We start from the raw sequence: 12650 nt of genomic DNA on the forward strand, positions 1-12650 counted from the left end.
TAAGTTTGGCACAAAAACGTTTATTCTCAGTTCAACATTTTTAATTAAGCAGACATACAGCGTGTCATTATTTGCATTCTTAATTAAGGTGTAAAGTCAAATTTGAAAAAAAGAAACACAAAATGTATAATGATATAATCTTCAGTATGTTAGACACTGATGTTATATTAGTTGTAACTGGAAAATAATATTAAGAAAAAAATGGTTAAAAAGTAGTTTATAAGAAAACTATCTTATCAATGTTTGATATTTTGAAATTCTAAAATCATTAAAATAAAGTATAGAACAATGAGTAGTACAAGGAGAATGATTTTGAATTTAGGGAAAAGGGCCTGATATACCTCTCAACTTTGCCATTTGGAGCTGATATGCCCCTTGTTATAAAAATGGCTCATATATACCCTTATCGTTATACAAACGGCTCACATATGCCCCTACCGTTACAAAATGAGCTCACATATACCCTTCATTTTACGGAAGTGAAAAAATTAGTTTTAAATTTATATTTTTGACTTTTAATTTTCTTAAAAATTATTTAGGGGTATATTTCTTCTAGCAAAGTTCAAGGTATATTTTAATCTTTTTCATACATAAATTATTTTTTGACTTCTTTGATTATAATTATTTGAGTTTCTCTTATTTTATTTTTTTCTTTCATTCCTTAGTGTAAAGAAAAAAATTTAAAACTATTTTTTTGTGGCTATATTGTAATTTAATTTTTGTATTTGAAGAAACAAATTTGGTCATCTATAATAAGTTTTACAAGAATATTAGCGAAACATAAATAAATTTGACCATCAAAATAATAATTTAAATTAGTCATTGAAAAAAAAAAAAGTCAAAAAAATATTTTTGAGTAGGATTAAATATACTCATATGGGATTATATATTTTTTTTTAAAAAATAAAAAATTCAACGAAAATTAATTTTTTTCATTTCCGTTAGAGAAAAAGGGTATATGTGAGACATTTGTATATAAGTAGAGGTATATATGAGCCACTTTCATTACGAGGGGTATATCAGCTCTAAATGACAAAATTGAGGGGTATATCAGACCCTTTGCCCTTGAATTAATTTTGCCAAACGAAAAAAATGTCATATAAATTAATAACGAGAGTATAGTATATATTAATTTATAGACTATATATTAATTTATAGACTACGATAGAGATGGATTATAAAATAAAATATATATCATATATATTGATTATTGACATAATTCAATTTTCCCTATCATAAAGGTCATAAGCTAACAAATGAAAAAAGAAGGTAAAGAATAACTTTCAATTTGAATTAAGAATAAAAACATGATTCATTAATCAAGATTAATGAAAATTGAAGAGAAATTAATTTGAATCACTACATAACATTTAGCGGTAATTAATTAACGGCAATAACTCAATTGCCATTAAATATGTATTTTTAGCGACAATTAACACTCTTTGTATATGTCGCTAAAGTCTTTAGCGACATTGAATCTAATGACACTTAACTAATGCCGATAAAAACTTTAACATTTTTTATTAATATATTTATTTATTACCCCTAAAAATTATTTTTATCGCAGTGAACCATGATTGTAAATTTTGGTGAACCACAAGTAGCATGGAATAAAACAAGAGAAGTGAGGTAAGAAGTTTCTATGGAAATCATTGTCATATCCCAATCTTGAGTTGGCAATTTTTTAAGATTATAACCCAAAAAAGAAACAACAATTTAGAAGAAAACACAAATGACGTAACAGAACGGCGTTCGGACCAACATTCATGACCGCATAATTTAAAGTACTCCATCCCTTCCTCGCCTATATAAATATCGATATGATTCGATATCTTCCGTATAAAATGATAATCATCCTTTGTTCGACTTACACTTATATATACTCATATAATAAAAAAAAATTATGACTTTGACTTTTAAGAAATATCTCAATATCACAGTAACACATTAACATATAGAAATATTCTAAACAAAATATAAGATGTTTCCTTCGTAGATCAATTTCAATTAAGATAAGAATATTAATCAACGTTTCAACGTCTAAATAATTAATTTTATACACTAATCATATATAATTATTTTTTATATTTGTTAGCGTTGTACTCCCTTCGTCCATTTTTATTCGTCATGGTTTTCCTTTTAGAGTCCAATGATAAGAAATTTGACTAACATTTTATAATGTATTTTTTCATCATATTGATATGCAAAAAATTACAATTTCTAGTACTTTTCGTATAGTTTTTGAATATCTAACTTTTGTGTTTAAATTATCGAATTTATGTAATCTAATTTAACTTTGAAAATTAGTCGCATTGACTTTCAAAAAATGTAACATGACAATCAAAAGTGGACGGAGGGAGTATTAGTTTAACAACAGGGAAATTTAGAAAAAAAAGAGTTAACGATTTGATTATTGCTTAGCTTATTTTTTGTTTGAGGCAATAAATAAATTAATGTTAAGGATTTAGATTAGGATAATTAAAATAAAATGAAACGGGTCTAGTTGTTTTAATAATTTAGCGCAGCCGTATATATAAATTAGTGAAATGACAAGACTTGCACAAAGGGTAAAGTTGTCATTTGAATTCACCGCAAAGCTAAACTCCGTCTCAACTCCGTTTTGGCGTTTACCGTCTCCGTGAAGCTCCTTTTTCCGAAAACGTGTGTATATTTCTGTCTGTATACAGAGATTCATGGCGAAATCATATCTCATCTATCTATCTATATACAACTGTATTTATTTATATGTATCATATAATATAATGTACAATAATTCAATTTCATCAAGAACCTATTTTTGATTTATATGCAATTTAGAAAATCCAATTCACAGCTTTGATTTGGTGAACACTGAGAATCGAAGCGTTGATCTACAGATCACCATTAATTGACAGCTGAATGGCTGCGACCACCATGGCCACAGCGGCGGGTGCGGTGGTCTTGTTGTACTATGTGTTGAGTCGTCGATTGACGGCCAAGGATGGGGAGGAGGAAGAAACTGGTGATTATTCCAAAGCAGCAAGTAGATCTGTGAAACGGAGACTATCACGAAGGCCAGCTCAAGCTCCGGCGACTTGGTTGGAAACCATTTCGACTTTGTGTGAAACTCTCCGGTTTACCTATTCGGAAACACTAGGGAAATGGCCTATTGGTGACTTGGCTTTTGGGATCAATTACCTTATTCGAAGTCAGGTAAAGTATCTTTTATGCGTCAAAGTTTGTACTTTTGTGGATGGAATTATGTTGAATTGCTTACCAATGTTGGTATGAAAATCTATTTTAGTTGTTTGATTTAATTGTTGAGCTCCCCAAAGTCGGAGTCTTTTTTGTGCAATCATATACTTTTTTTTTAATTTACCGGTATTCCTGTGAGAATGCCCTGATAGTTCTGGAGTGGGTATAGATGATTCAGAGAGTCCATTTCAACTAGTTTGGCAGTAAGACATAGTTGATTGATTGATATTAAGGGTTGAGTTTGTAAAGTTGGAATCTTTTGTATCATGAAATGTTCTTACAGCTTGGTGAATGGAAGTCGAAGTGATGTGTCCCAATGTCAATGGACTGATTTCTGATATAGTTATGTATTATCTGAATAATTGCGTGTGGCAATTGGGTGTTCAAATTTGCTAGAGGAATTGCTTGAATAAGTAAAATTGAGTGAAAAATATAGTATTCTTTGTTGCTGGCTGTACATTCTTCTATTGATCCTGCTACTTGGAAAGTAGACTGGTTGCTGTATGTTTAGTACATAACTGTGTGAGCTTGTAGATTATAGTTAGTCCATCGTAGGCCGATCTAATGGAGCTCAGCAAATCTGTCGCAAATTTCACATTATACTCTGACATTCTTAATTTATACGGGTGAATATGTCATTTGGAAAGGTGTCTGATAGACAAGATAATCCTAACTGCTGCATTTTAGTAGATGTTCTGTCTATAGTTACTATTCTTTCGTTATGTGGTTTTGCCTTCTTCTTATATTTGTGCATCATCCTGTTTATTGAAGAAATTCTAGATGCTGCACCTCTTAGTGCCTTGAAATTCAGGCCCAAGACTCTCGGTGCTATTCACTTGTCAAGTGAGGAATTGTGGTTTATAAATGCATTATCTCAATACAAGTTCATGGATACAATGGCTCCGGGATGTTCTGTATCTGAGTTTTGTAATGCTTGAGTTATACCTGGATTTCATTTGTATTTATGATCTTGAAGGGAAATGCACCAGTTGCAAGTGTATATGCTGGGGAAAGCTGTGTGCAACTAAAGGGTGATGAGATTATAGCTCAGTTGTATCATTACTTAAGGTTGGTAACCCTTTGTATGCTTTTCTCAAAGAAGCCATTTCCTGTATTCTTGGAGTCTGCTGGCTACTCTCAAGAAGATGTCCTCCTTCAGAAGCCTAAAGCAGGAGTATGTTAATTGTACCACTACCCTGTTATTTGGATTTATTTCACAAATTCATAATAGTGTTTTGATTGCGTGAACTAAGATGTTCAAATTTTTTGTTTGCAGCTTCTTAAGCCCGCCTTTACAATTATTAAAGACAGAAATTTAAATTGTTTCCTTCTTCTAATTCGGGGCACTCATAGCATCAAAGATACTCTGACTGCAGTAACAGGCGCTGTTGTACCTTTTCACCATTTAGTTTTAGATGATGGTGGGATTAGCAATCTTGTTTTGGGATACGCACATTGTGGGATGGTTGCTGCTGCTCGTTGGATTGCCAAGCTTAGTATGCCTTTCTTGGTAAAGGTTCTGGAGGAAAATCCTGAGTATGAGATAAAGGTAAAATATAGAAGTCACATTGTTGCTTCTTGTTGATTCTTTTCCTTTCTACTTCTCTGTTGCATTGGAGATTGGAAGGTGTTTTGATGCATTTTCCCGTTCACTAACTTGTCTAGACTGAAAGCTATCACAGACGTGTGAAAATTGGAAGATTCAACAAGAAATGATTGTTGATCAACTTTCTTATTACTATCAATGTGATGATTGTCCTTGATGTGCCATGGGATTTGCTTTGATTTGATTATTTCTGATACCGTGTTGCATTATTGATCTGTACTGTGGCTTGCATCTCCTTCCTGTTGTTCATTGAGTTGATCTTAAATTTTGCGGTGCCAGTTTCTGTTGTCCTCTAAAGAGCAAGTCAGAAAGTCACCTTGTACATGTCTTCTATTCTTTGATGTACATTAATCTCGTAGTCATGTGTTTCTTTAGTTCTTGTTGCATTTCATATCTTTGGAGCTAAGATGCTGATGGCTTGTAAAAGTAAGCATTACCTTTACTTATAAAAAAAGAAGAAGTAATCATTACCTTTGGTGGTGCCGTGTAAATTTTTAGAAACATTCCTGTAAATATCATGTAATGGCAAGTCTTGAGTGGATATGTAATGTTAACATACTTTCAAAAGTACATTTAACTAGTTTGCTGCAGATGTAGACATTTTTCCAGTTTTTTGTTTGTGCTTAATATCAAAGCTGTAATTCTAGTTTTGAACTTCAGGTTGTTGGGCATTCACTTGGTGGCGGTACTGCTGCACTTCTGACCTATATCCTTCGAGAGCAAAAAGAACTTTCCTCGAGCACCTGTGTCACTTTTGCACCAGGTGTGTTTCTTTCTGCTGCAGTTTCAGATCTCTATTTGAAAGTTTGAAGGTTTCTTTTCCCTCTTATTATGGTTTCTAAGTTTGTATATCAATAACTGGTAAATGAGAATTGTAGGTGACACGGAGAAAAGTAGGACATTTTCTTCCATGCCTTCTTTTCCAAATTGTAGAAGCCGTCATATTTTCCCAACTTGATTTAGGCCCCTGTAATGCTACATTAGAGTAGAGCTTCTGAAAGTTTTTTGCTTCATTGACTCTTTCCAATTGAGTCCTAATATTTGTCATAAAGATATTTTTTCATCTATTTCTACATCTCTTGACAAAATTGAGTTTATGATGTATCAGTAAGACCTATATTTCAATCTATGATCCTACCTTCAGCAAATATGTTATCTTGATTGTGAAGCTAGAACCAAAAATTCATGCTCAATTAGTTGAATGATGAATTGAGAAAGTTGAACATTACCAAAGTTTCTGTCTTGTGTTGTTTGTAATATCATGTTTTTTTTTTTTTTTTTTTTTTTTTACCGTGGTTTCCGGGCGTCGCTTTGCGAACCCGACTAGCTGTACCCACCGGGTCCCGCTGTTTCAAGGCGGGTCCACCACGGTTAGTTCCACGGGGCCCTGGAGACGCGGCCGGTTTGTAATGCCTCCAGTGGCCCTACTGGGGCTCGAACCGGCGACCTGAAGGACTTTGTCCCAGGCCTTTACCAGCTGAGCTACCCCTCAGGGTTTGTAATATCATGTCACTAGCCTTTAAGTGTAATTTGTAAAATACAAATAACAGTTGTAGTTGGATCTCAAGAAATGTAGTACTAATTTAGATTCTGAAAAGAACAGACTATTAAAACTGATCGACTTCTTTGTCAAAAAAAAAAAAACTGGTCGACTCTGAAAAGACATCTCAATTAGCTCAGTATAGTTTTCCTCTGGAGATTGAAACTCGAAGGTTGGCCTGTGATCAATTCAGTTTTTTCCATGGTTCAAACATCCAAAGTTCCTATTCCATAGCTCTGAGGTCTTACTTTGAAGTGACCATGGCTAAACTACATATTACTGCAAACTGGAAGTGAGAAACTAGGGACTGTCTACATTGTTAAATTGTGTTTCCTGAAATGCAAATGAGGTTGAAAACCGAGATGAGAGCATCTATAAATCTACTAGCTAAACTGTTGCTAGAACTGACTGTGTCGGGGGATATCTGGAACTTCATTGGATATCTTAATTTCTTTTCCACGTAACACTTTGAGGAAAATAGCTTGCAGTGTACATCTTGTTTTAGCTCCAAAAGTGTGACTATATAAATCTAATTTGTTTGGAGCATAAGAAATATGCAGGGAAGGGTTATTGAATTGGACCAATTATCTTGTATTAAGGAAACCTGATAAAAAGGTAGATGTAGAGAAACTTTTGTATAAAATTTCATCAATAGAGGACACATATGGTGCATTAGGAGAGTACTTGTTTCAATGTGAGCTGGTCCCCTTAACATGTAACTGAAGAATATCTGATGATAATGAAAGAAAAAAGTGAATTTCTGAAGAAAGTAATGGAAAATATTTCTGGACTTCTAATACAAAAAAGATGATTGTTGCGTGAACATTGCAAAGTCACTTCTGTAAATTGTGTTGTCCTAAGAAAATGCTGGGAAGCATCTAGATTATTGAAGGCTTTGCTGAGCAGTTATGTCATTCTAAAGTCACAGTGTCAAAGGTGAAGTGCAGAAAAAAACCCGTTGAAGTTTATTGGGGCTTTGGGCAGAAATTGCGAATAAACGACAGCCATTAAGGAGAAGGTGCAAATCAAGTGGAAGATGAAATATATATATGTAGTTCGAGAATAATAACTATAAATCCAAGCAATTATATAGACACAAGAATTGAAGAAAAAGGACAATTAGGTGAAATATTCTGTTGTTAAGTGCCGCTCTCTTCAAGGCAGAGCCCATGGGTCATTAGAAGCACACCTTTACCGCCTTAGTGCTAAGCACACACCACACTGCGTAATAAGCATAGCTTTAGCGAGCCTTCGTCAACAAAGTTACTAAGGAGGTTGATGAAAATTAGCTCACTGAAGTGTTTTAAATCTTTCTCGAGGACATCTCTTGTCACTAATACAACTCCTTCCGCCTTTGGCTGTGTATTCATGTCATACACTAGTTGGACGCTGGACATGTGCTCAAACACAAAAAAATTGTCATTCAAAAAATAAAGTTGGAGACTTACTACCTAATTTCTATCTTCTTTTGTTGATTTGCTTTTCTTCAAGACAGAAAACAAGTGAAATTCTTGAAAAAGTCTAAATCTCTATCCCTTGACCAGGAAAAAAAAGCGAAATTTTCAATCTCCTTTACTTGACTGTGGTCCTATATATAAGTACGGAAGTGGAGGGACTTCTCTACCAGGTTTAGACTTTGTACTTCTTTTTATGCTCTATTAGTAGTTTAGTACTCTAAACTATTTGCACAAGTTATTCAATATTTATTCGTGTGGTGATCTGTTGATTCTGTCATTTTTTATTTTTTGGTATTTATAAAATTGAGGAAATGACCTGTGTTCTAGAAGTGCTACTCTAATGTTTTTGGATATGTTGAGGCTGTATAATAGCATAGTTTCTTTTCCTCTTTGTGCTGTGCCTACAATTTTAATATCGGATACATTTCTAGTGTCTCCTTGATAATTAGCATCTCTTATATCTTTGCCTATGAATTCCAATGCCTTGATGTGTTTTTCCTTCCTTTATCCTTACTGTGTTAGTGTTGTGCAGCTGCCTGTATGACGTGGGAGTTGGCAGAGTCAGGAAAGCACTTCATCACTACAATAATAAATGGTTCTGATCTGGTGCCTACATTTTCAACCGCTTCTATAGATGTTCTTCGTTCTGAGGTATGACATTACTCGCATTCATATACTTCAAAGTTCTCATCTTGGACCTGCTGTGATTTCTAACTTCAAATAATCATTTTCAGGTAACTGCGTCATCCTGGGTAAATGATCTGCGTGACCAAGTTGAGCGCAATAGAGTTTTGAAGGTTATTTATCGATCTGCCACTGCTCTTGGTTCTCGTCTACCATCTATAGCTGTAGCGAAAGCAAGGGTTGCTGGTGCAGGTGCACTTCTGCGTCCTGTCTCAAGCAGTACTCAGGTAGATGGTTGGAACCTTCCACTGGTTTTGCCCCTTCTGTTTTTTAGTACTAACTTTCCCTTATTGAATGCTGCATAACATTAAGTTTGTGAATAAATGGATTATGTAATTCTAACTTCGTAGTTGTGGACAAGTTGTGTTATTCATATATGGAGTTTAGGTAAAATTAATAGGATATTGCCAATGAAACTTTCAGGTTAATTATGTTTGCCACATCCTCAACTCGGTCTCCTTAATATTCATGGCAGGAAGGCTCAGCTTCAAAAAAATAAATTCATGGCAGGAGGGCTGATTTTTGCCTTAATGTGCAGGTGGTGATGAAGCGTGCTCAAGATGTTGCCCAAGCAGTTGTGAAGACACGCTCCTCTTTGTCATCATGGAGTTGTATGGGTGTGCGACGCCGTGTTGTCTCGCCTTCAGCAAACTCCAAACCAGATGATTTCCCTGAGGCTCCCCTTATAGCTCCGAGAACATGTGAAGCATTTGTGAGTGAAGTAGTAAGCAGTGTTCCTGACGGGAACAAAGTTGAATATTGTTCTTCAAGCAGTGGATCTGGACATGATGAGACCGATGAAGAGGAAGATGCTGCTGGAGTGGATAAAGCAATCGGTACTACCACCATAGAAGAGGACATCACAGAAGGTGAATTGTGGTATGAATTGGAGAAGGAGCTACAAAGGCAGGAGCGTGAAGCTGATGTCCAGGACCAAGAAGCAGCAGAAGAAATTGCTGAAGAGGAGAAATTGCTGGCTGATGCAGCTGAAAGCCAAACGGCAATATCTCCATCGGATGTGTTAGATAACCATCATTTTTACCCTCCTGGAAGAATAATGCATATGGTTTCTATACCATCAACAGAGGCAAGTGATCTGGATCATGATGGTCCAACGGAAGACCATGTCGGGATATACGAGACCCCTAGAGAATTGTATAGTAAGCTTCGTTTGTCAAAAACCATGATAAATGATCATTATATGCCAATGTATAAGAAGATGATGGAATTATTGATTAGGGAGCTAGAAAATGAATTAGACTGTGATTGTGAATCATGAGTTGGACCCAAAAATAACACAGTACATATATATATTGAAGATGCCAAACAAAGGCAACAAATTTGAAATTTCCCTTCAGTGTGACTTCTTTTTGTTTCTTCTCTGTTAATTCTGTTCAACTTCAACCTCCGTAAACTAGGGAAATAATACTCGTCGAGACTTGAAAGTTGAAACCCCTCAATCTTGAAACGGCCAAGATGAGCTCGTATTTACAAAAAGGTAAATAAAAATGACCCTCAAATAATAAATTAGGCATAATGCTCCTGAACTATGATCGATATCTCCCGACACATCTTAATTTAATTAGCATCTTATTACCTCCTAAATTATTTTAAAGTAGAATAAATATGCCCTAAAAGTTGACGTGGTATAGAGAGTGTGCACACTTCTTGAAGGCAGGTGATAAGTGAAAAAACTGGACATATGTCCTTTATTAATTGGTAACTTTATAATTAGTTAATACACATAATTATTGTTATTAAAACTTATATATATTGAATTATTTTCATTTCTTTCTTTGTAAAATATTAATTTCTTCCTCACTTTAAACGTTTTAATTATTTTTCTTTCATTAATTTCTTATCTTTTCACTTTTAATTATTTTTAAAAAATAATGTGTGCTTTTCATAAAAAAATAATTAAAAAGTGTCCTGTAATTTTAACGTTTTAATTTTTTGATGTTTTATTTTGATTTTCTTCACTTATTTTGATATCCCTTCGAAATTTACTTATTTTAAATACAAGACATTTGGAGTTAAGTATATAAAATCAATAGAAAAAAACAATGAATGCAGATAAGAAAAAAATAATATTTACACACGTGGCAGACGTATGTGTACAAACACAACCAACTTACCGGGTTGAAAGTGCCACATTAGTAAAAAAAGGTGCACGAACAAAAATAGAAAAATTACTTTACTCTTATTTATAAGCCAACAAAGGCAGGACTAAAACAACAATAGCAAATTGTACCAAAAGCAATCTAAATGGTACTATAAAATTGGTACTTTCTCCCCTCCACGGAAACATGTGGCAACACCATGGTTCTTCAGGGAAACACATGTCAACACAATTGTTAAGCACGTGTGCTGCAAAAGTGTACCAAAAATAGCTCCATTCCCCTTTGCTTCACAATTGCACTAAAATATCGCTAAAATTCGATCCCACGGAGTTTTCGTCGGAATCACCGGAGATGAAGTTGGAGCGACAAGTTCTCTGCTATTAGAATTGGTCTCTCCCTAAAGAAAATCAGTGAAATATTGCAAAGGACTAGAAAGGATCTTCGAGTCATCATCCTAAACCATCTAATTCGTTTTCGTTTGATCGATCTAAGGTGGAAGTTAAATTCTGAATTTATGTGATAATAGTAACTTCGATTCTTTTTTTCTTAGAGATTGTTGATTTAGACATCTTTATCTATATGGATTTGAGTCTTTCTTTTCAATAATATAAAGTCTCCCTACAAACCTACCTATGCTGAATGTTGATGTAGCTAGTTAAGGTGTTTGATAATTTGCCTAAAGTAACTAAGCAAATTTATCTTTCTTTTTCTTTTTTACACATGATTTCTATACCTTGATTATCATTTACCAGTTCAAGAGGTGTATTATTTATTACTACCAAACAATAATAGTAAGTAATATGTTGTTACGATGGAGAATTGCTTTTGAACAATTTTCATTTGCTATCACATTATTTTGATTTTCAATATACATATTGTTAAAAATCAAAATACTGTGAGCAAATAGAGTACTTTCACTTCGATCAGCAGTGTTTTGGGAAGCGAAAAGCGAAAAAAAGTGACAAGGGATTGCTTCACATAAGTGAGAAGCGAAGCACACACTTTTTTAAGTAAAACGATATTTAATATAAAAAAAAAAAATATTAAATAATTGAATAGAGGTAATATATTCTTAGATTAAAAGTAAATAGATAGTCAATCATCCTCATAAGTCATAACATATAAAACAAAAACATAATTAAATCACAAAAGAATCAAACTCCTATTCTTCAACAAGATCCTCAAACTCTTCAAGTGCCATCACCAAGGGTTCATCATCTTCATCTTCATCATCAGAGGACTCATCAACAAGGTTTCCACTCGAACTTGAACCTCTAGCTCCTCTTTCCTTGCCCCTTAAAGTACTCCCCATAAAATTATAAATATTCTCCTCAACACCACTTGCCATAGCAACATCACCATAAGTGAGACTAGGGGTGTACATGATCGGGTTGGTTCGGATTTTTCAAATATCAAATTAAATTATTTGTGTAAAAATTTTAAATTTATAAACCAAACCAAACTAAAAAAAATTGGATTTTTTTCGGATTTTTCAACCTCGAGTTGGTTCGGGTTTTTCAAATATCAAAACCAAACCATTGTGTTGAATCTTTAAATTTATAAATCAAACCAAACTAATAAACCTTAGATTTTTTCAGATTTTTGGATTTTTTCGGTAAAGTTTGCATACAAACATATAATTAACTTGTGCTTCAAATATTTTTTTAGTCCAATCAAAATATAATTATCTAAGGTGTTTTTTTAAAAAATAACACAAAAATATTCAATAAAAAATAACAATGAAATCATCATATAAAATAAATATTGCAAAGTCATAATGAAAATGATCATAATTTAAAAGTACTAAATCACGCTAAAATAAGTTTAATAAGTATTAGTTACATTACAAAATATTTAAGGAAAATTAAAATTAGATTATGTATTTTAATTGTCTAAACCAATGTAAAACTAAAGAACAAATATTCAATATTATTGTCATTCTTTGTATTGAATTGATTTTCTTTTTGCATTAGTATTAATTTGATTTTGATTTAAGTTTTATTATAATT

The 12650-nt window shown here is 33.4% G+C and overlaps 1 protein-coding gene across 1 annotated transcript; it reads left to right on the forward strand.

The window, feature by feature from the left end:
- Positions 1-2830: 2830 nt before the first annotated feature.
- LOC125821710 (uncharacterized) lies at positions 2831-9877 on the forward strand. The gene is made up of 7 exons (XM_049501095.1): positions 2831-3192; positions 4211-4408; positions 4511-4783; positions 5501-5603; positions 8370-8488; positions 8572-8748; positions 9060-9877. The coding sequence occupies exons 1-7, from the start codon at positions 2899-2901 to the stop codon at positions 9798-9800; spliced, it is 1905 nt and encodes a 634-aa protein (XP_049357052.1). The 5' UTR covers positions 2831-2898; the 3' UTR covers positions 9801-9877.
- The last annotated feature ends 2773 nt before the right edge of the window (positions 9878-12650 follow it).

The sequence above is a fragment of the Solanum verrucosum genome, unplaced genomic scaffold (genome assembly GCF_900185275.1).
Source record: "Solanum verrucosum unplaced genomic scaffold, falcon-dt-bn FXZP01000213.1, whole genome shotgun sequence".
Taxonomy (NCBI): Eukaryota; Viridiplantae; Streptophyta; class Magnoliopsida; order Solanales; family Solanaceae; genus Solanum; species Solanum verrucosum.

Bases quoted from the DNA above. Each gene is read 5' to 3' on its own strand.
- LOC125821710 (XM_049501095.1), top strand. From the start codon at position 2,899: ATGGCTGCGACCACCATGGCCACAGCGGCGGGTGCGGTGGTCTTGTTG. The intron at 5,604-8,369 runs GTGTGTTTCTTT...AGTGTTGTGCAG, and splicing joins CTGTGTCACTTTTGCACCAG to CTGCCTGTATGACGTGGGAG. The intron at 8,749-9,059 runs GTAGATGGTTGG...CTTAATGTGCAG, and splicing joins CTGTCTCAAGCAGTACTCAG to GTGGTGATGAAGCGTGCTCA.